This window comes from Eublepharis macularius, chromosome 1 (genome assembly GCF_028583425.1).
Source record: "Eublepharis macularius isolate TG4126 chromosome 1, MPM_Emac_v1.0, whole genome shotgun sequence".
Taxonomy (NCBI): domain Eukaryota; kingdom Metazoa; phylum Chordata; class Lepidosauria; order Squamata; family Eublepharidae; genus Eublepharis; species Eublepharis macularius.
In genome coordinates this window covers 55,643,669-55,669,023 of record NC_072790.1, presented here as the reverse complement: position 1 = coordinate 55,669,023, position 25,355 = coordinate 55,643,669, and the positions used below count along the sequence as shown (strand labels likewise).

At 43.0% G+C, this 25,355-nt stretch overlaps 1 protein-coding gene across 1 annotated transcript in view; it reads left to right on the top strand.

Annotated features, from left to right (window-relative positions):
- The window catches only part of TPO (thyroid peroxidase), a 121,625-nt gene that overhangs the window by 68,629 nt on the left and 27,641 nt on the right, over positions 1-25,355 (top strand). Inside the window, exons 10-13 of the mRNA XM_054971173.1 lie at positions 242-479; positions 2,165-2,373; positions 6,310-6,480; positions 16,923-17,054. Of these exons, the coding sequence (XP_054827148.1) occupies positions 242-479; positions 2,165-2,373; positions 6,310-6,480; positions 16,923-17,054 (750 nt within the window). The remainder of the gene's footprint in view (positions 1-241; positions 480-2,164; positions 2,374-6,309; positions 6,481-16,922; positions 17,055-25,355) is intronic.

The following is a 25,355-nucleotide window of genomic DNA, read 5'->3' as shown; positions in this document are numbered from 1 at the left end:
AAACTGCACAGTTTGGCATTTTCCTGGTTCGTGCCATCTCTAGTACTAACAGATAAACCTGTGCTCTTTCTCTGCTACTGACTACAGTCACCAGGGCCGCACACTCAAAGTTAAGGAGACGTTCCAAGATCATCTCTTGTAGCACTTTGTTCCAGAATTTTAAAAATTAAACACTGCTGGCACAGTAAGGCCTTTAGTAGAAATCTGTTTGAATTTTACTATAAATATAATATTTTTCTAGGTTACAATGAATGGCGAGAATTCTGTAACTTGTCAAGACTAAGGACAGAAACTGACTTGGCAACTGTAATAGAGGACAGGAATATGGCTAGAAAGATCATGGAACTATATGGCAACCCTAACAACATTGATGTCTGGCTAGGTGGTATAGTCGAAAACATTTTACCAAATGCCAGAACAGGCCCACTGTTTGCCTGTATCATTGGAAAACAAATGAAAGCATTAAGAGATGGTGACCGGCAAGTACATCTACATTGTTTCTTTTTTAGTTATGCTTTGATTTAAAATATCTTGGTACCAGGACAGGGCCAGAAGATGAACCCAGGTAGATTCTGGCAGGACTCAGGCTTTTTACACTTGTAATTGGTGTTGGCACATAAGATGGGCCTACTGAGCCTGCATTTAACTTCTAGTTGTGGAACTGTACAGGGAAGTTAATGAGAACGCGGTCTTTGCAACTGACCCTGCCAAGTTACAATCTTGCTCTGCCTCTTGTCCTTTGAGCATGTGATAAAGCTACTCTATGCCATCACACTCTTTTAGACCAATCCTAAGGACAGTTACTCCAGTTTAAGCCCATTGATTTTTATGCAAAAAATTCTAACAACCAACCTAGAAGGAGGGAGGAAGGCCAACTAGCTTTGTTTTCTCTAGTTGGTTGGCAACTTTATTATTCAGTGTGTGCCTGGGGCATCATTCACTGAACCATTGTGAAATAGTGACTTCTCTGAGTAAGGAATGATCCAGATAGAAATCTTTTTTCACAAGTTATTTTCGGTAACTTCTCACTAACCCCGTCTTAAATAAGTTTGGCCTTCAAGCAAACAATAAATGTCCAAGGATTAGCTTGTGTTATACTTATTTTCATTTTGTTTGCTTAAGTTATTCAAAAATATTCTCATCCTATCACGTGTTATAGAATCCTTAAAGAGGTTCATCTATAAAAACAACATCATTCATCTCAGCCCCTGCTAAGTACTGAGCTCCATTGTGAAAACGCAAGGGCCTTGAACGCCTACTGATTCCCAACAAAGCCTCTTTTCCAGAACAAATCTGTAAATTATTTCAAGCAGTATATTAAATTAGCTTGGGGAAATAGTGATTCAATAACAGATTTTTCTTCTAATACAAAATCAAATTCCTTTTCCATACTGATACCTATATTTTACAGTTTTAGTTGGGCAGTTGCATTGGTCTGCAGTAGACCAGCAGAATTTGAGTCCAGTGGAAGCTTAGAGACCAACAAGTTTTTCAGGGTATAAGCTTTTGAGAATCAGAGTTCTCTTATTCAGATATCTGAAGATCTGCTTAAGATATCTGATGATCTTCTGAAGATATCTTAAAATCTTGTATCTAAGGTGCCACTGGACTCAAATCCTGCCATATTTTACAGTCGCACTATTCACAAGTTACAGTGAAGGAATGAACAATCCATGTACAATGTACAACTGATTTTTCTTTACGTATGTGTACATTGAGTAATTCTCATGCTACATTCAAGGTATGTACAGCTGTGATTTAAACCCCACATTTAAGCAGATAATGGTCTCCGGGTTTCATTTGTAAAGTGGGCACAAGTTGGCTCTTTCTTACAAACAGATATGCACATGTACACACAGGATGTAAATGTGTTCCCTGAAACTTCAGAACAGGTGTATGAGGGGGCAATTTTTGTGGGGTGCATATTTCTAAGAACTACTACTCGCAGAAGAATTTCAACTATTTCTTAACATGTGTATACACCAAACTATTTGGATGGGGCGGATGTGTGCAATATTTATTATACAGCATTGAATCAATACTTGTGGCTATAATCCAACACAGTTATGTAAAACCCACTGAAATCAATGAGCTCCAGCACAGCCAACAATATGTTGTATAGCAGCCTTCTAATGCTTTATGATTTTATGTCTCTTCTCCACAGCTTTTGGTGGGAAAACAGTAACGTTTTTACAAAATCTCAAAGGCACGAACTCGGAAAGTATTCTTTATCCAGACTGATCTGTGATAATACAGACCTCACTGCATTACCTCTTGATGCTTTCATGCTTGGAAAGTTTCCTGAAGATTTTGAGAGTTGTGAAAATATACCCAGCATTAATTTAGGAGCTTGGCAGGAAACCCTTCAGCCAGGTAACTGAAAGTTTAAACATTTCTTTAGTCAACAACATTCGGAATTTAGAAATGCACTGAGGATTTTTTGTGGGGGGTGGGGGGACAAAATCACCAAGATCTGCTCTGAGTTAGATGCTGGCATGGATGCAGGGTCAGATGGTGTAGCTCTGGAATCTGCTTGTCTGGATACCTTTCAGCTTGTGAAGTCTGAAGATGTGGACAAGATCCTTGCAAAGATAAGAACATTTGCCCTTCCTAGCTGCCAGAGGGGGACTGGCTGACTGGGTAAGGGGAGTGATAAATGCTTCCTTGGGAATGAGAATTGTATCACCCTTGCCCAAAGAAGCAGTAATCCAACAAGTGTTGAAAAACCCTCCCTTAGCCCTACTATGTTGGAGAACTTTCAGCCAGTCTCCAATCTTCCATTTTTGAGCAAGTTGCAAGATCAGGAGGTTGCTTCTCACCTCAAGGGTGACCACGCCAAAACTTAATCTTGACAAAACAGAGGTTCTCTGAGTTAGTAGCGATGTGAGATCCCCCTGTCTTGGATGGAATTAAGTCACCCTGAAAAGTCAAGTTTGCAGCTTAGGAGTACTGCTTGACACAAGGGTCACCTTAGAAAGTCAGGTGGCTGCAGTGTCTTAGAATGCATTTCTCCAGCTTTAGCTGTGCCTGTTCATGGTTCAGACAGATCTAGCCACAATATATAAAATATATTTTAAAAATATATTTTTAAGAATATATTTTACTTTATACGCTACCCTGAGCACCTTTGGAGGAAAGGCAGCTAATAATGCTTTAAATAAATAAATAATACAAAATAAGGCCAGAACCACAGAATTTACCTAGTTTTCAATTTAGAACATCATTGCAAGCATGGTGAGTTGAAAGTAGATTTAAAACAGACAGTTTGATATATATTTTTACTTTAGTTATTATACGGCTTTAGTTATTACATGGCTAGAAGTATAATTGAATTCATTAGTTAGTTATATGACAGTGTCATTGTAACCTGAATTGCACCATTCTAAAATTTTCTACTTAAATAAAATAAAAAATTGTCAGGTTGGGGGGGGGTGTTGTTAAAGGACAAAAAGTGGGAAAAGATTTGTAGGGAGGGGGGATGTAAATGTTATGCTACAGAAATCAAACACTAGAAAAGAACTCAGCAAAACTATAGTAAATACTAGGTTAGGTGTCACCAAGAGTCAAAATGGAAAATAACCGAGGTAAAAAGTTTGTCATAAATTTAAATAGTGTCTCACTTAATTTTGCTGAGGGAGAGGTAATTATTGGTGGTGATATGAACGGTATGTTGGATTTTACTCATGAAGATCATCATGATAGCCTCTGGCCCTAAGTAGCTGCAGGTGACATCAGAGTAGCAGAGGGGCCTCCTGTCTTGCCTGGTATCTTGGGAGCCACCTCTCCTAGCATGAGCCCCTTGGGGGTTTGTCCTGAGTGTCAGAGACTGTGGGTTTGATCCTGGCCATGGATTTCTTTATTCCACTCCCTTTCTCTTCTTGCTTTTCCAGGAGAGGGGTGCACGTGTCTCGGAGCAGTGGTGGCAGGAGGGCCTTTGAAAGTGGGTAGTGCTCTCACTGCCAGCCTGGCATTGAGAGCAATAGGGTGGACTTCCTGTCTGTACCTTGGGTGTACATCCCCCGCAAAAAGCTGGAAAGGGCTCCTCTCTAGCCATGAGTCTCTATTGGAGTGTTGCACAATCAAGAGGTCTTTGTGCCCTGCGCTCCCACTCTCAGCAGGAGACAGGAGTAGCATTGGCAGGTAGCAGCAATCATGCCCATGGAGTGGCTCAGCCTTTGCATGCCACTCACAGATCTGTCAACAGCAGCTATCCTGCAATTGGTGGATGCTGTTGCTGTTTCCAGGGATACAAGAGAGTGTGCTGTGCTGGTCACAGCTGGCTTAACTTGTTCACCAACATATCTCCCTCCCAAAATTCCTTTGGAAGAGAACATATCAAAGTTAAACAAGTGGCCAGCTGCCTCCGCTGTGGCAAGGCTGACAATTGCACTGCCCATCTATTAGATGTTCATGATATTTGAAAAAACAGATATCCAAATGAGACTGCATTTTTTTCTCTTGGTTGCAACACTTATTCAAGGACTTATACATTTTCTGAGTCTAGCACGCTAGTCAATAAAAATAGCAATGGTAAGGTCAACCACATAACTCATGCCTATCAAGCCTCAATATCTATATTATGCAAACAGTAAACATTGAATTATTTAATTTGTCTGTATTTAGAAGCTAAACAGAAAATTGAAGCAAAACTGAGATGTTTTGAAGGTAAAATAAAATATAGTAAAATTAAGTAAAGTTCCAGTATAGCAATTTACAAACCAATCCTGCTGTTTGACACCAATTATAAAATAGTTCTATTTTTGCCTGAGTATAAACTTTTTTGACTAACTGCTGTTTGAAAGATATTAGTAAAAGCACTTAGTTATGCAGAAGAGAGCAATTTAATAGTACCGCTAATATTTTTAAATGCAGAAAAGGCCTTTGACAGTATGGAAGTGTCCTTCCTCTGGGAAACCTTGAAAGCACTTGGTTTTGGCCAAAGGTTTCTAGCATCGATCCAAGGTATTCAAAAGTATATATAATAGAGCTAAAATAGTTAAGATACATGATTTGGATTGTTTGCAATTTTTAAAAAACCCAGTTAGCTACCCAGCTAGTTTCTTTGAAAATATCAGAGGAGTCACTGAAGGACAACACTTCTTTCCTATTCCTCTTCCATAATTTAAGTAGTCTCTTTGAAGTTACAGTTCAACTGATAGGAAAAGACAGATTCAAGTGTATGTACCTGCCTTTTCCCATACATTAAGCTAAGTTTCAAAAGGGCAGTTTAATTTGTGAGACAGACAAAGCACTCCACCAGCAAGCCTTCTACAAAAATTGAAGTAGCCACCAGGGCTGCTGATTGGCTTTTTAACAGTGGCTGAACATTCAAGAAACTAAACGGTTTAAATGAGTTAACAGTAAATCATAGAATTAATAACTCTTAGTAAATTGTAGAAATCACAAATGTAAGAGAGAATCAAGGAACAGAGTGGTAAGCTGAGTACTGCAGCCCAAGCTCTGCTCACGACTTGAGTTCAATCCTGGTGGAAGCTGGGCTCAGGTAGCCGGCTCAAGGTTGACTCAGCCTTCCATCCTTCTGAAGTCAGTAAAATGAGTACCCAGTTTCCTGGGGGCAAAGTGTAGATGACTGGAGAAGGCAATGGCAAACCACCCCGTAACAAAAGTCTGCCAAGAAAATGTCGTGATGCAACATCCCCCCATGGGTCAGTAATGACTTGGCGCTTGAACAGGGGACTACCTTTACCTTTACCTTCTTTAAAGAGAGAAACAATTGACACAAGTATCAGCTTGGCCCAGAGAACATTTCACTTGTTTTTGTTACATGTATTATATCTGAGAACAAAGGAAGATTATTTCCTCTTCTTTAACTGTCTCTCTGTCTCCACCTCCATTCCCTCTTCATCACTCAATAAATGAAAAAAGATTCATTCACAGAAAGAATCATCATTTCTATGGCTTATCATTTGCTGGGTCAAGAACTTCAGGCTTAAATAAAATGTGTATTCAAATGTGCATGTGAGTGTGGAAGCTGTCTATTGAACCCAAAGAAGTATATGTGTGTATAACATGTGCCCTGCTTCACTGCTCTATATACATTTTACTGAACATAAACAGATCAAAGATCCCCACATAATAGTCATGCATGAAACTGCACCTTGTTCAAAGTGAATGATGAAGTTCTTGTAGATAAGATGGCACCTTATTTGCACAATAGAACATCTATTCCTGCAAAGAGAGAGAGAGAAAGCAAGAGAGATTACTCGGTCAGGTAAAGGTGTGCATGGTGCATGGTCATTTTTTAATGTTGCTACTTTAAAAATATAGTTATGTTCTTTTAATGTCTAGAATTTACTTGTGGTTTCCCAAAAAGAGTGGAGAACGGTGACTTTGTACATTGCTCAGAAGCAGGACAGTCCAAGGTGACCTACTTGTGTAATCAGGGATTCAAGCTACAAGGTGAAGAACAACTATCTTGTACAAATTGGAGGTGGAATACACATCCACCAGTCTGCCAAGGTATTTAAACATTGGTTGCAGTGGGAGTGGTCAACAAGAATAGCTTGGCCATATTCGGAATTTAAACACAATTTTTTTTAATGCATCTCTTCAGAGTTCAGTAAATTCAGATAGGATACCACTGTCTTGTTTGAAAATTCATTAAGCTTCTGGTGAGGTCACTTCTCATTCTGTTACCAGAATTAGTCTCCTTACGAATAGGAGGGAATTAGCAGCGAGAAGGCTATGCAAGAGGGGTACCAAGCGGGATCCTCCACTGATTTTTATGAGGTCCCCTTGGGGTCCCCAAGGAGACTAACGAGACAGGTGTTCTTCAAATAAAGAGTAACTTTTATTAAAAGGGGAAAACACAGCTATAGAAGATTCCTATGAATAACAGAGGTGAAATTGGAATAGATTTGAGGGGTTTCAGGTGATAATTACCTATCCAGGAAGCAGGGATGGTCCACAGAGGAACAGGGCTTCAAATGCGTCTTTGGCCATAGAGGAAGGCTCAGAGAGAGAGACTCTGGGGCACACAATTTTAATGGGGCTAAGCCAGGATTCTTATTGGGCAAATCAGACCCTAGGGCTGGAGAATACTTCAGCCATTGGGACAAAGGACCTTAAACGTCATCTCCTTGGAATGACAAAGGTTTGAGTACCTTTAATTGGTTGGTTTCTCCTGGTGCCTTACAAAGAAATGGCAAGTAATTAAATGTTCTCAGAGTTTGATAATAAATTTTGGAGGGGCCAGGAGTCAATCATGCCCGATCACTCTGCATTTGCTTTCGCATTTCATTCATGACTCACACTCCCATGTGGGACTCGGCAATGCTTTGCTCAGCTGGCTGAGTCATTAATGTGATTTAAGGTGCATTAATTCATGAGGCTTATGATTTTTATATCACAAGCAGCTTTTACAATGGTAGAAGCCAGGGTCAATGGCTCACAATTCTGCTATTAAGAAATTCTTTTAGGTGGCCATTCTTTCTGTTTCCTATTATTTATTTATTTTATTTATTATTTATTTATTTTATTCTATTTATACCCCGCCCTCTCCACAAATGGGCTCAGGGTGGCTAACAACATTAAAAATACATTAAAATCACAAAAACATAAAATCAACAATAATTTTTTAAAAAATCATTAAAATAGTCCAGGAGCAGACTATTTAGACAAATATTGGGAGTCCGTATACGGGCATAGCAGATGGCCGAGGGTAGCCCCAGAAGAAGTGGTGGTCTTAGATGGAAGAAGGAGGACACCCGCTGGCACTCAGCTGAAGGCCCAGTGGAACATTTCTGTTTTACAGGCCCTGCTAAACTGTAACAGGTCCCACAGGGCCTGAATCTCCAGCGGGAGAGCATTCCACCAGGCCGGGGACAGGGCAGAAAAAGCCCTGGCCCTGGTTGAGGCCAGACAGATGTCCTTCGGGCCAGGAACCACCAGGAGTTGCTTGTCTGCAGAGCACAACACCCTGCAGAGGACATAATGGAAGAGGCGGTCCTGCAGGTATGCAGGTCCCAGTCCGTGAAGGGCTTTATCTAGCCTCAGGATGCAATAAGATATTGAATCATCTGACCACATCTCTAAATGTCTTTGTCTTCAAAACAATCAGTAGGATTTGGATTGGCACCATAGTGCTGAGGGAGGGGCATGGGGAAATTAACTTTCTCCTTTACTCCACTTTCCAGACAGTCTTTCCTACCTAGCCTTTGATTCTTATTAGTTCTAGAAGGAAGGCACAACAGCTTGTATCTCTTTTTTCCCTACCAGAAAAGCCAGAGTGGTTTAGTGGTTAGAATGTCTGACTAGGATCTGGAAGACTCAGATTGAAATCTGACATGGAAGCTTGCTGGGTGACTTTGGGCAAGTTGCATCCTCTCAGCCTAACCTACCTCACAGGGTTGTTCTGAGGATAAAATGGAAAAGAGGGGAATTGTGTAAGCCACTTTGGGTCCCATTGTGGAGAAAGGTAGGGGACAGATAGATGGATGGACAGACAGACATACAGATAATTGGCTCGAGGTCCTGATTTATCACAGTGAAACAGTTTTAGACATCCTTCTTATCCTAGTTCTGGTGCCCCAATCCAAGTCAAACACACACATGTGATAAAAGCAATTGGCATCAGCAGACTCAGACTTGCCACTTATAGGGGATCCCATGGACCAAGTTATGGTTGCCCCCAGCATTCCCCCATCTAATGTTCCCCCAAACCAAGTGAATCTGATATATGGGAATTCAATCCCACCCCCAAACACCAGAAACGTCACCCTCAGATCACAACCTTCCCTGGCGCAATACATTCAGAGTACCCAACTGATCCCTTTCTGAGAGGCAAAACAATGTAGGCAAAACAAGCCCAGAGCAGGGAGACAGGATCAGCAGCATATTAAATGATAAAGTGCATAGGCTGCTGAAAATGACGGGATACAATACCCCTAAGCCCCATCGATGTCTAAGTGCCACAGTCCCAGGAAGCCCATGGGAACTTTATAAAGGGGAAGTACTATCAGAATGGATGCAGAGATTAAAGCTTGAAACAAGCACCCCAATGTGAACCCCTGTAGAACAAGCTATGATAGGAGAATGCAGCACCGACTTATTCAGCACAGCAACACTAGAGGAGGAAGACTTACAGGAGGAAACCGATACCCAGATACATGGGCTGACAGGGCAGGACACTGTAACAGCATTAGCACCGATAAGGCTGAGTGAGTCTCCGGTAAAATTGGACATGACAGAAGATTCAGGAGGGGGTACTCCAGAGGCAGCCAGGATGATGCCCTTGCAAGAATTAGCTACCCAACAGGCACAGTCTGTCTTTGGGTAGCTGCTTCTCGCAATGTTATTGGCATGGGCATTGCAGTCTCAGATGATGCCCAGAGGGAGGGTCCCATATGTAGAGAAGATGTAGGATACAGCCAGGACACCACGCCCAACCAAGGCTAAATTGCAATCAGTGCTTGATTTGTCACCAGGAAGGACACTGGTGGGCCAATTGCACAAATTTGCCACCGCAGCAGGGTCTCCCTCCACCCCCTCCATATATTCTGTCCCCAGAGGCCCCAGTATTTCAAAATTTGCAAACAGCAGCCCCCATGCTGGCTGGCTCGCAAGCACAGATGCCCCACAGAAACCAAAATGCTGCATAGGGGTATCAGGGGCAAGAATTGGCAAATACTCCAGTCACTGAGCCCCTGATAACACTAAGGGTGGGGGATAGAGTGTATACTGCATTAGTAGATTCCAGAGCTCTGTTTTCCTCTGTCCCAAAGGCACCCCCAGGCTGCTTTGAGAGCAGCTGCAAAAGAGACAAAAGTAGAAGCTAGCACTCCCTTGCAGGGAGTGAACCCATTAGTTTGGGCAGAGGAGGGAACTCTAGGCTTGGCTCAGGGCATTGCGGCAGTAAAGATTACCCTGAAATGGGGAGCACAGCCAATTTGAGTGAAACAATATCCATTGTCGGCAAAAGGCCACCTGGGACTCAAGCCAGTCATTGAAAAACTGATAGCAAAAGGAAGGCTAGAGGAGTGCTCAACCCCATATAACACCCCGATCCTCGCTATCCCAAAAGATGAGGTGCAAACCAAATGGCGCCTGGTGTAGGACTTAAGGGCAATCAATGCAATTGTTGCAAGTACCCATCCTGTAGTCCTGAACCCATAAAACATCCTCTCGAATATTTCAGGGGACCACAAATGGTTTACGGTTTTAGACCTGAAAGATGTGTTCTTTAGCATCCCTCTGGACCAGGGTTCAAGAAATTTGTTTAGTGTTGAGTGGGTAGACCCCTCAACAGGAATGAAATCACACTTAAGGTGGACGGTGCTTCCCCAGGGTTTTGTAGATTCACCGACCCTTTTTGGAAACTGCTTAGCAGGGGCACTTTGGGACTGGAAGGGGGGAGAACAGGTGACCCTCCTGCAGTATGTAGATGACCTCCTTTTATCTGGGGCAGATGCCATTAGAGAAGCCACTGTGTCCCTTCCTAACTTTTTAGGGGAACGAGGGTTTCAAGTCTCAAGAGAAAAAGCGCAGTTAGTCCATGAGTCCATTAAATACTTGGGATTCACGATATCAGAGGGACAGAAAGAACTGCTAAGAGACCAGAAAGAGGTGATTTGTCAGCTCCCTCTGCCCCATAACAAGAAGGCACTTAGGACATTCTTCGGGATGGCGGGCTTCTGCCGCTCATGGTTCCTAGATTTTAGTGCGCTGACCCAGCCCCTAGTTGCAAAATGCCACCAGGGTGAACCAGAGGTGCTAATGTGTACACCTGAAGAAATCCATGCCTTTAGCGAAGTGAAGAAAACTCTGATTTCAGCCCCCACTTTGGAGTTGCCAGACCTTAGAAAACCCTTTCAGTTGTTTGTCCATGAAAAGGGAGGATATATGAGCAGGGTGCCAACACAAAGGATTGCATCCCGGTCGAGCCCCCATGTGTAGCCATGTGTTCCACATAATCAGTGGTTCAAATGTCAATTCCAAGAGACAGATGCAGAGTCCTGTAAATGAAGCAAGTCTGTCTCTTCTTGGAATTGGCTGACGGACATTTGAACCACTGATTGTGTGGAACACATGGCTACATTTGAAAAAATTTAAGATATGTATGAGAGCTAGTCGCAAATCTCCTGTGCCTCATCTATTTTTCACACTCACAGTCCACTAATCCCAAACCTGGAAATAGTTGGGATTGAAATGGAATTTGAGATGATATGCAAAAGAAAATTTTATAGACCCCTGAATAACTTCTATTCCCTATGCTGCATTTATAGATTTACTATCTAGACACTGCCTATTAATTCTTCTTTGTGTTCAGCTTGACTGTTTTCATTCTTTGGGGTTTTTTAGTATGATGGGGAGGTGGGAATCCTTGCTGACCTGAGTAACAAGATCCCACCCCCACCAACTCACAAGGGAGCCCTGTGGTGGACACAGCAGCCTGATGACAAGGTCCTAACAGCCAGTCTATACCAGGTGTTGTTGACCTCACAAGGGCTTGGTGGTAGCCTCAGTCTTGCTCAGCCCACATGGAAGTAGAAATGGGTGTGTGGAAGGAGGCAAGAAGCTAACAATGGCAAAATGGGGTAGAGCCAATGCAGAGGACATCAGAAAGAAGTGTGGAGCAAGAAGAGAGGAAAGATGAGATGGAGTCAGGAAGGGGATGCGGACAAGTAGAGGCAGGGACAGAAAGAGAAAAGTACAAGAAGAGGCAAGGAGTGGAGGAGGAGGATAATCTTTGGGTAAGGGAGATTGCCTAACAGAGGCTCTCTCACCATGGCCTGCAGAAGAGAGGGCCAAGTTTTAGCCTCTTCTGTAGACTAGAGTCAAGAAGTAGCTGTTGAGTAGAATCATATAGCACAACTCATAAGTAACTAGAAAACAGAATAAAAGTTTCATTGTTGGCAATTGATTTCTATCTGCATTCTCAAAAAAACCCCACATGTAATATTGTCCTTTCTTGGTTTCATTGATACCTCGTTGCAAGATTTAAGTCCAGTAGGACTCTGGGGAGAGGGCCTGCAATAAACCAAGATGTCACCTCTGTCCCCACATTCCCTTTGACAACATAACCACTGGACCTACCAACACCAGCCATGCCATCTCATCCTCTTCATTCACTTGTTCATCTTCCATCAAGTGTCAGCAATGCCCTTCCACTCTCTACATTGTTCAAACAGGTCAGTTCCTATGCAAAAGAATAAATGGAAATAAATCTGACATTAAATATCACAACATTCAAAAACTAATGGGATAACCGTTTAATCTTCTACGACATTCCACTGCTGACCTAGAAGTAGCTGTCCTCAGAGAAGCTTAAATGGAAGAGTACAGCATGAAATTGCTGAATTTGAATTCATTCCCAAATTCAAAACAATGGAACTCCAGGCTAAACAGAGTCACAGGATTCTTATACAGATTTGTCTGCATTTCCTACCTCTAGGCATTTCTCCCCTGCTCTAATCAAGCTGATTACCCCTTCCACCTTCTGACTAGGATATAAGGGCTCAGGGCTCTCAATTCCTACTTGTATCTGATGAAGGGAGCTTTGACTCTCAAAAGCTTATAATATGTAAATCCTGTTGGTCTTTAAGGTGATACTGGACTCAAATCTTGCTTTTCAGCTGAAAGGCAACAACACAGATACACATTGAACACTTTTAAAGTTTCCTTGCATAGCTCTTTTGTCTTCTCAATTTTCTCTTTTTCTTGTTGTGGAACACAGACCCAAATTTTGTTCCCTGTAACATGTTTGTGGCAGAAACTTACAGGGGAGGTAAGTTTCTCTTTCTCTGCCCCTCTCCTCTGCTCACCTTCTGGCTTTCTGTCAGTTAGTGGTGTTGCCCCAGGAACAATCTATTCTGCCTGACTAAAAACCTACCTGCCTAACTAAAAACTACTCATAGTAGAAAAAAGACTGCCAGAAAAAAAGACCTGCAGCACAGTTGAAATCTGAGGTCACTCACGGTTACTAACAACTAGAGCTAAACTGAAGCCTGTGCATTTTCAAAGTCCTCAGACTGCTCTTTTAAAAAAAATAAAATACACATTTATTTTTACTGCTGCACTTTCTATAACCCTGAGTTTGGGATGGGGGAGGTTGCAGTTCCTCAGAAAGTACTTGCTAAATTCAAAACTTTTCTTCCGGAATACTACAGCACTACTTTTGTAGGGTTTTGTATGATTTTCTCAAAAACCTTTTAGTTAGTGCCTACAGGCCACAAATGAGATGGTCTCCCCACCCACATATATACAGTTCAAGAAGGGTTTAAAAATGTATATAACTGTTATTTGTTTATTTAAAACAGCAAGAAGTGACTGTTCATTCTTTTTACCACCTGAGTTTTCTTAGCGCCTTCAGAAAGAAAATCTGAACTGCTAACCTTTTTCCCCCTGAACTAATTCCCCGACAATTTAAGAATATTTTTTCTTCTGAGGGATGCCTGCTTGAAATCTAGAAAGAGAGAATCTCTATTTTTGTGTACAAGCAGCAAACAAACTTTCTCCCGCTGCACGGCTCACATCCCCATCCTTAATTCTTTCTTTCCCATTACAAGCTTACAGTTACTACACAATTGTTGAAAGATTGGATCTGAGACCATAGTAGCGCTAGGGGCAAAGCTGGTCCCTTGCTCATCTCTACAAACCAGTACTTTACTCCCTATATCCATTAGTAAATCAAGAGAATGTACCAAGGCTCCCCAAATACAGCTAAAGCATAACAAAACCTGGGCAGCTTTCCTGGCACAGCTCATTCTTGTTTTTATTTTAGAGGAATATAGATCAAAAGGAAACATTGCAGGAAGCCTTAATGCCCCTGGAGGACCTGTATGTCTTTTCTTGGGAACCAAAAACTGTGCAGAATTTAATTAGAGCAGGCATCAATAGGCCTCGATCCCCATATACAGAACTACATCTTTGCCTTGTGAACTTGAAAAAGAATATACAAGTGCATCTGTATGGATATTTCTTGTGGGGGGGGGGGAGGCATTTTCCTGCTACCATCTTTTTCAAACATTTCTTCTTGCACATCTTAGGGGGAGGGGAATCTCTGTATCCAGAGATTTTTTTCCCAGATGGACTTTTTATTTGGCCACCTCACATTCACAATTGGGAGAATCATAGAAGAATTATAACTCCATCTGAATGAGTGGGGCGGGGCTAGTCTGCATTCAGCTACAGAAATGGTTGCAGAAGGCAGTGCTGGACTCTAGAAGCAGGGCTTTCCATATCATAGATGAGTTGGAATTATTATTCTCTAAAGATTTCAGTGGCTAGTGAAAGAAGGGCTCCATTGCTGTGCTTGCCTTTCACCCATTCTTCATTGTGATCCGTACAGCAATCCTGCAATGAGGTTAGCTTGAGCAATAGCAACCCAAGGCCAGAAAGTTTCATGCCTGAGGTCAAACAAGTAGTGACATTGGTGAACTGATCTCCTGGGTTTTTTAAAGCTTAAATGCCAGCTACATAGGGTTACCAATTCTAGATTGGGAAATTCCTGGAGATTTGGGGTGGAACTTGGGAAATGCAGGGAGAGACCTCAGCAGGTTATAATGCAATACCATCAATGATCCATTTTCTCCAGGGGAACCATTCTCTGTCACCTGGAGATCAGCAATAATTCCAGGAGAATGCCCATCCCCACCCGGAGACTGGCAAACCTACAGACTCAACAGCCTCAACATGGGTGGGGAAGGGCACTTTTCATATGCATTTTATAGTAAAACTCATGTCAGTCCTTATAAGCTGCTGTTTGACCCACTTGTCAAAAATAAAGGCAACATGATCCAACAGGTGTACTTTTCCCCTACTGGGTCAATTTTTGGTTGACAATAATAAGCAGAAGACACACCACAGTTTGCGTGAAATGGATTTGAGTTTTAAAAATTTACCTTCATTTGCTTGGGAAGGTATAGATTTTCTAACTCTCAAAACTGTTAGTCAACTCAAGAAGCTGGGCATGCACAACATGGCAAGGCCTACCAGAGGATGCACTGGCACTCTTGTCAAGACACTAACTGGGAAAGAACAGAGAAAAAGACTCAACACAACTCTCATCTGCTTCACAGTATGAGTGCTATTAGCAAAGATCTCCACTCCAGATCAAATGCCATAGACACGTTCCTCCCCATACCATGCATTAACAGAATTATGCTATTTCTTTACAATGCTCTGCAGAAGTTTAGAAATCTGTAAGCCATTGTACATAGAATTTCCTTGCATGTATGTGCATGTACAACCCTGGTAAGAACTTCTGGAAGAGATTATATTTAAGAATTCCATTTTCCTGAAGATGTTAAAGCAGGTGGTGCTTTGATCCACATGCACAAAATGTTGATGGTCCTGAATTAAGCTTGTTTATCAGCGTTTCTTGAGAGAGAAAGAAATTCAAATAATTATACACGTGAATGGGTGAGAGAAATCCTGCAGCCCTCTCTTTAATTCACCTCCCATGTATTCCATAAATTCCATCTACCTAAATGCTTTGCAAAGAAATAAAGCTGTTAAAATGAAATTATAATTCCTCCCCCCCCTCCCCAATCAGATTAATGTTCTGGCAAGAAACTGAATGGATAGATTGCATGAATCAGTCATTCATTCCTTCTGTTTTCTGTTAATATGTTAAAACAATGTAAATCAGCTGCAATCTATCTGCCATACCGAAACAAAGAAATATAATGAGGTCTGTGCTTAATAAAGAAGAAAAACATTATCAAAAGACCACTCATTTTAGAATTTCTTCCTTTTGTTTCACATATGCTTATGCAATGTTTGCCTATTCTTACATACAAAGCCATAGATTAAAAGTGAATTAAGCACTAAAACAGAGTTCAGCAGCACTTCCCCATCTTCTTTGTTGCTAGCCCAGCTGCAGACAGAAAGAGGTTTTAACACACAGAGCCCTGTGAAGAAACACAGGATGGTGGGTGGAGAAAGTTGACATAAAATATGTTTCTCTCCCCCCACCCTAGAACTCATTGAAATTGGTGGGCAATTGGTGGACTGATAAAAGGAAATAATTCTTTACTCAACAAGTAATTAAATAGTAGAATTCACTACCAGGTGACATACTGATGGCTTCCAAAGGGGGATCAAGCAGATTCAGGTCCAACAATGGCTACTAGCCATAGTAACTGAAGGGACACTCAAGTTTTAGAGGAAGTAAACCTTTAAAAACCAGTGCTACAAAGCAACATCAAGGGAAGGCCTTGGCCTTGGACTTTATGCCTTGTCCCGCCAGGCACACCAGGGTTAGGGTTTGAGAATGCTGCCATGCAGAGATGCTTCAGTGTCTTCAATTTATATACCACCCTTCAGGACAACTATCTATCCTTCCCTCTCTGGCAATCTGTGATTAGCCAAAGATGCTCTTCAAAGAAGAGAGAAAGGAACAAAGAGTCAGCTGTAATGGCTATACTGTAGAATGGGGGAGGGGGAGACAAGGTAGCCATGGATTCTTTAACACTATTACTTTATCATTTTGCTGCCCTTTATAGTTGCACTATGGAAGCAGAAATATGTTGCTGGCATAGATTACCTCTGTACAACACGGCCTATAATGTCAAGAAGCCCCTCAATCTGCTACAACCTGCCAAATTGTCATGAAGCTGAGGTTCTGCAATGTTTTCTCCAGCCCTGGCTTCATGAGCCAATGTACTGTACATTGGATGAAGTAGGTCTGGACAATGGATTCTACAGAATAGAGGGCCAGTGATTTTCTCAAGTGGTTCTTCTCATAAATTGCATACAAACATCCACTTTTACGGACCACTTGTTACATGGTTTCACCAGCCTCAAGTGTGTATGCCACAATACTGCATACCATTAGCTCTGAAACTTCGTGCAGTTGTAAGTTTCATTCACACTATCAATTACTCTTTTCTAATCTAAGGACAGGCTTGTAAGAATATACTTCTGTGCAATAACTTCATTAATGTTGTTCCTATCTGCAGATATCAATGAATGTGAAAACAAAACCAATCCCCCATGCCACTCCTCTGCTAGATGTGTGAACACCAAAGGCAGTTTCCAGTGTCTTTGTACAGATCCTTATGAATTGGCCGAAGATGGACAAACATGTACTGGTAAGATGACTATATTGCTTTGTGAATTAAACCATGCAACATAAAACTACAATTCCCACATTTTTCTTCAGTCGTACATTTGAGGTTCACCCTATTGTCTTCCAAAGATACAAGCCATTTTCACACGTCTTTAAAACAATGCAATACTCATGGAAGGCTGCTGGCTTCCTTGTGTGATTTTTGACGCCATCTGTGAAGATGGTGCTTTCGTGGCTGCCTGCCTCCAATTTGTAAATGGATGACATCAAAAATTGCGCAAGGAAGCTGGCAGCCTTCCGTGAGTATTGCGCTATTTTAAAGACGTGAAAACGGCCATATACTGTATAAGATGTATAAATATAGATAACTATAAATACTACATAGTATGTATGTATAGCTATAAATACTAAGTGACCACAACTTTTTTAAAAAAAAAACTTAAACATCCATAGAGAACCAAACAGCACAAGTTTAGGCAACAGGCAATGATTGTCCAAAAGCCATCAAATAAGTTTTGCAGCGGAAAGGAGGTTTGAATCCAGATCTCCCCAGTACAATGACAACAATTCTTTCTGCTACATCTTATTAGCACTTCTTATTAGATTACTTATTTTCTGCTCCTGATACTGCCGTGAAGGTATGGCACAGATACTGAATGCTTAAGCGAAGAAGAAGCAGGAAGTTGCTTTACTCCTCTTCAAGTACTCTACCAGCATTTGAGTCACAGAGTTTGATCTTGTGACTGAGAGCCAAGCTACAAGTGACACCTCACACAGGTTGGGCACTTATAAGCTTCCCTCAAGTTTTGATGGGAAATGTAGGCATCCTGGTCTTGCAGCTGTAATTGAGAGCCAAGCTGTTAAACCAGGACACCTACATTTCCCATCAAAACTTGAGGTAAGCTGACAAGTGTCCAACCTGTGTAAGGTGTCACTTGTAGCTTAGCTCTGATTCCTTTCTGTAGTAGAATCAGGAATCACAACTGGAATTACAGAAGCATCACATCTGTTATTTTGTCACGTACATCCTAATGTCATGGGTTTTGTTATCATAAAGTTGAAAGTGTGAGGCAAAGGTCTAAACTGTTAAAACAAAAGAACCAAATCTCTGGATAGGATTCATTTGTATTCCTTCACGTGCCATGAATCTTTTTTCTTGTTTGATTGAACATCTCAAACTTACTTTTTTCAATCAGTCAACAGCTATTTATTCTTGTTTACTCCAAAACACTACCATCTTAGGGCCAAACAAGAGCTGACAGGCTTTCAGTGCAATTCAAAGCCACATACTAAAAATAAAAGGAATCAATGATTAATACACCACAGTTGCCATCCTTGCTAGAGGGCTCCTTTTAAAACTCTGTGTCCATGGCAGACGCTTCCTATAAAGGTACTGAGTATTTCATTCCATGCAAGCAGGGCCATAGTCAAGATGGAGCTGGCGGGTATACTATACCATCCCACCTGGAACACTGATTCGTACCACTCCTATGACCATTATAACAAACAACCTTGTTCATTTGTGATTAAACAATTTCCACTAAAAGAATAAGAGTTTCTGTTTAGAACAGGAACATTTCTGGCTTGAAAATAGAAATCAGTGACAATTGATGCCCCCAGAATGATAGTGTTCTGAACTCCAGCCACCTAGCTCTGTCCACCCAAGTATTCTATTGACTCCAGGTGAAATGCCCAAGAGAACTATCACTCTTATCATGCTGAAGTGATCCAGAACCAAATTCCCCTTTAGCTACTGAGGTTTGGATCCTATGACAACCTTCTTATGACCCCCTGCTTTTACTTTTGACACAGAAAGTTTCTCTCCAAAGAAGAAAGGAAGTGCATAAACTCACCACAGACTGCGTTGCTACCAAGGGCTAGGCTGAGGTGGGGGCGTGGTCCAGCGATGGAAGAGGAGGAGTGGCAGGAGACCTCTTCCAAGGGTGACAGTGTGGTTGGCACCATTCCAGAGATGCATTGGCAGGAGCAGGATGCTTTCCTGCCCACTCACCACTCAATCAGGGCAGCCAGTGGGCCTGTCGTAACTTTAAGGGTTTGGCAGTTTTGAGGCATTGGTCTGGATCCTTAAGGGGTGAGCAGAATATTGGGTGCCTCACCCCTGTAGAAAAGGGAGGCAAGGATTGGCGAGCAGTGCTGGTGGCAGAACACCACTTGCCATCCCACAGTGCCGGCATTGGGTTGGTTTATTATGCATTGAACAGCAAGGGGCCTTTCAGTTCCAAAGGATCCGTTGCCCATATGCCTGGCCAATGCTCCAATCTGGCTGTAATCAATAAAGTTGTGGCCATTCCAACCAAACAGAAATGTCTGTGCATTATTTGCTGGAACCCAGCCAGAACATAGCACATAGGTGGCAAAGACTATTTCCCAATGGAGAAAGCCTTCAACTGATGGAGAAAGTCTTTCTTCATTAGACTTGGCAAACGCAAGTAATAGGATCCAACAGCAGGTGGGAGTCAGTCACAAGATCAAACTCTATGATTGAAATGCTGGTGGAGTAAGAGAAGTAAGGATAACTATTTTAGAAAATAAGTGGGTAGAGCTTTTGAAGTTCATTGCTAGCAGATGAAAGATCCTGAAGTTTACATGCACATTTATGACCCTTAACAATTTATAAAACCTAAAATACACCTGTACACTTAGCAAGAGGGTACAAAAAGTTTCTGTTGGTGGTAAAGAAGTCACTGATTATTTATACATTTCCATGAAGACCCCAGTATTGCAGCCCTGCCTAGCAAGGAAGCCTCGCTGTGATCTTGTCTACAAGAAGAGATACAGCCCATTCAGCCCTCATTAATGTGGTGTGTAATGCTGCAAACTGTAGATTCTGTTTATAACAAAAGAGACAGACGTTCCATTTCCCATGAAAAGAAACTGCTGGCATAAACAAAGAAAGAAAAGGCAGTCGATGGAACATGGCAACCTAACTCGTGGCTGATAAAGCTGATCATATCCCACCCATTGTCTACTGCAACCTGTCACTCATTGGGAGTCCCTTTCAGCCATTTATGCAGTTCAAGTCAAACAGAAAAAGACCAGGAGTTTATCAGCCCCAGTAGGTTGGTATAAACCAATGGATGGTAGGATGTGTGTGGCTTGATAGGTCACAGGTTGTACATATCTGTACCAAAAAGAGGAACATTCAACTGCACTAGCGTTCAGTTTCAAATAAACATGTAGTCTTAGTATCACCAAATTTCATAACAAAGAACTTTGAAAGCAGTCTGGATCAAATAATTACAGCTCATCTCTGCTTGTGATTTGCTTATTATCCTAAGACAGCATTCAGAATTGAGAAATTATTGGAATGCTGGTGTTGTACCATTTGAGAGCAAATGAAAAATGATTAACATGCGTCTCTTCATTCCAGCAACTTCAGTCTTCTAACTGAAAGTGCTCTTAAAAGGTCTGAGAGACCTAGTGATAATAACTGCTTTGTGCACTCATAGAATCTCAATTTACTTGATGCTTGGGATTTGCCGTTAAAGACATCTTAAATTATTATTTATCACATTCATATTGCACTGTTCCTGCCAGGGCAGCTCGCAGGGGATCCTCCCATTGTTGCCCCAGTCGGAAGTAAGAGACAGACACAGGCTTGGATGAAAGGGCCGTTTATTAAATGACCATAACAATAACGCACAGCAAGGGCTAACTAAGCGGTACAGGTCAAGCCCTGGGGTCAGCACCTGACCACCGCCTTGCCTGTCTGGGCGAGCCCTCAATGCCCCGGGTGTAGGCCATCTCCTGAATGGCTGCAACCCAGCCAGCTAGTCCCTGGGATCCCCACTCAAGCACCTGTTGCGCCCCAGCCGCCAAGCATGAGGTAAGGCCTTGTTCCCGGGGATCCCCTCAGGCATCTGCCCTCCCTGATGGTAGCCACCACAGGCATACCGCCCTAACAGCAGACCCAGTTCCCCAACCTTGGGGAATGCCACAGGGGCTCACCAGCCCGCACCCTATTCCCAAAAACTCCTGCCACTAACCACTAACTGGCTGAACCCAACAATACTCATACCACTGCCATTAGTGCAAGGTAGGCGGAAAAAAAAACCCTTCCTCACGGCCAATCAGTGAAGGAAGGAAAAAATTCCTACCTGGCTCTGTAAACAGCAGCCAGCTATTCCTGCACTAAAAACAAGGTGAGGTGGGTGGGCCGAGCGCTCAGAGCAACTGACGCCGGGAAGGGGCAAAATGTGCCCAAGAGCGCTAAGCTCCGCCCCTTCCCAGTACCAGGATGCAGAGGGAGGGAGTCTGCCTCCTTCTCTGTCTGGGGCCCCAATTGCCGGCTCCCAGCTTATGTGGCAAGCCGCGGCTGGGAGAGCCGAATTGTTGCCCCAGTCGGAAGTAAGAGACAGACACAGGCTTGGATGAAAGGGCCGTTTATTAAATGACCATAACAATAACGCATGGCAAGGGCTAACTAAGCGGTACAGGTCCAGCCCTGGGGTCAGCACCTGACCACCGCCTTGCCTGTCTGGGCGAGCCCTCAATGCCCCGGGTGTAGGCCATCTCCTGAATGGCTGTAACCCAGCCAGCTAGGCCCTGGGATCCCCACTCAAGCACCTGTTGCGCCCCAGCCGCTAAGCATGAGGTTAGGCCTTGTTCCCGGGGATCCCCTCAGGTGTCTGCCCTCCCTGACGGTAGCCGCCACAGGCATACCGCGCTAACAGCAGACCCTGTTCCCCAACCTTGGGGAATGCCACAGGGGCTCACCAGCCCGCACCCTATTCCCAAAAACTCCTGCCGACACAAGGGTCAAGCCTCTGCTTAGACCCTCGCACCCCACAGGTGGCCTAGAGCCACCCGAAGCCCTTGCCGCAGGTCATCTAAAAATATATCATTTCCCTCAGGTGACAGATGGACACCATCTCCTCCGTAGAGGTGGGCAAATTCGGCCCTAATCTTGGGGTGTGGCAGGTAAATACCCAAGCCTTTCCCTAAGGCCTTCCTGATGTCATAGTTAGTCTTGCGTCGGGCCCTCTCTATTGCCCTGGGATTTAAAGCCTCCCGCCAAACCCGACGTTGTAGCATCTCTGACCATATAACAAGCACACCAGGCCATTGGTCGTTTATGTATGCTAGGTCCACAGCTACTTGCATCGACAGGGCCTTACCCTGTACCAGGCCAAGGTCATTCCCACCCAGGTGGATGACCACAATGTGCGGGGGAGGCTTCAACCGCCCCCTAAACAAGAGGGGCAAGAGGCCAGGCCACCTAAGGCCCCGCCTTCCCTGCCACTCTACTGTGGCCACAGCACTCAATCCCAACTGGGATCCAATCGGCATGTTCTTGGCTTGATTGGCCGCCCAAAACACCATGCTGTGGCCACATATCAGGATCCTCTTCCTCTCACGGCCCGACACGGCACCTGAAGAAAGAGCAGTTAGTTCGCCATTTAAAATTGCTGTAAGGGTCAGATATAAGACCTAAATGCTCTCAACCGCCACCTACCCACTTTCCGAATAGCCTGCGGGGGGGTACCCCAAAACAGCTGCCGTGGAGGCTGCACCAATCCGAAAGCAACTGACGCCGGGAAGGGGCAGAACGCGCCCAAGAGCACTAAGCTCCGCCCCTTCCCAGTACCCGGATGCAGAGGGAGGGAGTCTGCCTCCTTCTCCGTCCGGGGCCCCAATTGCCAGCTCCCAGCTTATGCGGCAAGCCGCAGCTGGGAGAGCCGAATTATATTCTCACAAAAATCCTGAGACTGGCTTGTTTCCTAGAAACTTTGCTTAGCCAAGTCTGAAACCTTTCTCAAATGGAAAACGCTTTTCTGCCAAAGGAAAACCCTCTTCATAGGCTTCTCAAGCTGTAGGAAAGCTTCAAACATAGCTGCGCGGAGTCACAGGATACAAGCCATGGTGAGCTGGATAAGGCAACACTGAGAAGTAGAGAGCTGAGGGAGCTTTTGAACCCAAGTCTTCTCAGTCAAATCCCAATGCTTTCACATTACTGGCTGTTAAGAAACACTTCTTGATCATTCAGAAACGTTGCCTGAACTTTTTGACTGAAGAATACAATTTAATTTTGCTTGGGTCCTGTTTGTCCAGGAAGAATTCTTTAATTCACCTGCTCAAACAAAATAGGAAGTCCGACAGTCAAAAGCTGAAGGTGAAGTCAGATACATAAAGGTTTTTTGAAGAAAGCAGCACAACGGATACTTCTGCCATCAAAAGAAACTATGAGGCTTTCTTTGGGCAATACGTAGTCTATTTTTATGTACATTATTTATGTGTTAAGTATGTAGGGTTGCTGTTCCTCTGGTGAGGGATCCCCTGCTCCCACCCTCTGCCCCCCTGCCACCACTCACTGGGCCAGCAGGGAGGGAAAGTGGGGAACAGGCCTCCAGGGCACAATCCTGGGGTGGCAAGACAACATCACTCCCAAGAGCTATATTATCATGCTGCATCAGGAGCACTCTCGCACTTCGCAATGGGCTGATTTGGGCCTCAAAGGGGCTGAATCCGGCCTGTTTGGGGTCCAAATTGTCCTGGTGTGAAGCCCACATGCCTGAAGAGCAAAAAGAAGGTTAGTGCCAGGTCCCCTCTCCCAACAGGAGGGTAAGGGGGGCTGGCAACTCTGTAAGTATATGCATCCATGAAGTAGCAATCTTTAAATATCTGGCTTGTTTCTTGTGTCTTGCTTCCCTTGCCCTTCAGCTGTAGCCTTATAGTTACTTTTCTATTAACATCTCGATGGCATGGTTTTAATTATTCCTCACTTCATTTGGAGTTGTCTAATGTGCCTAATAATGACTCAACCAGTAATGGCAACTTAATTGTGTTCTTCAGAATCTCTGCATCTCTGCTTTAGTATTAATCCTCCAGTTAAAAACAAAATTTCTTTTTTGGATTTTTTTGGGGTAGTGGTTAAGAGCGGCGGGACTCTTATCTGGATTTGATTCCCCACGCCTCCACTTGTAGCCAGCTGGGTGACCTTGGGCTAGTCACAGCTCACTGGAGCTCTCTCAGCCCCACTCACCTCACAGGGTGTTTTGTTGTGGGGATAATAATAACATACTTTGTAAACCACTCTTGAGTGCGCGTTAAGTTGTCCTGAAGGGCAGTATATAAATCTATTTTGTTGTTGTTGTTATTGTTTGTTGTCGGGTTGTTGTTGGTAAATTAACTAAATATACAGATATTTCAACAGGGATGCTTTTATGCAGAACTTGGTCTACAGCAACTGATTCATTTCAATTAGTATTTATTAATTCGTACAATACTGTTCAATTAATTCATTCAAAAATGTTCCAGATGTGGCAGTCACTTTTTGAGTTTAGGTCTCATACTTTTCCAGGAAGATCTGTGAAACTTTTTAAGACCCAAGAAGTAACTGTGACATCTGTCTATCCTCTGCTATTCTTGGATATAAGGACCAAACACTTGGAAATAGCTTTCACATTCAACATATGGGTAGGCTTCTAGTTGACAATAAATTTTACTACCAAAAAAGAGAGGTGGAAATGGCATTAGGTATATTTAAGACACCTTGAGGGTGCATTCATGGAAATTTAGCCTTAAGAAAGGCTATAATTTTCTTGTCAATTTTTGATGATTTTTTTCCATTCAGTGCAAAATAAGAAAGTGTAAGAGGCCCCTTAAAAACCTGCTGGTTTTAATAGCTCTTGTGCCAGTACAGTACAGAGTCATTGCTTTAGTTTTCTCCATTTCCTAGAGGTGACAGCTAGGCTGATTCTGATGGTTGCTGTTCCCAACCATGCCAGGCAAGCTTGTTTTGCTCTTGGAACATTAAGGGCACCCAGATTAAAAACGTGGGGTCCAAGTGGATATTCACAACTGCTATTCAATAGAAACTGCATTTGTGTTATATACAAATCTATTATCAACATGCCTTAGCTTTTTTAGGAAAAACTTTGGTTGCATCCTCACATCTTTGAATATTGCTCTCTTATAGTGCTATACTAATTTTTCACAACTAGAGTGTCCACACAGGGAAATCTTGTGTCATAACAATATAACAGGGCAATTTCCAAGGATGTGTGAATACAGCCTCTGAGTCTCCAGTGAGAGATCTATAACAAATTAAACTCAACTTGAGCCCCACACTGGGAATGGTTGGGCAGCCTGTAATACCTCAACCTTGCTGAAGCTAAGAAAGTCTGAGACCTCCCAGAAATCTGTATACAACATCTTGATCTCCATGAAAGAAAAGTGGGGAGAAATGTCACACCCTAGTATTTAAATCTCTCTTTTGGGCCATTGGGGTAATCTAGGTTTTATTCCAATTGTGAATATCTCAGTGATAGACTGGTCCTTGATAATATTACAAAACAAGAGA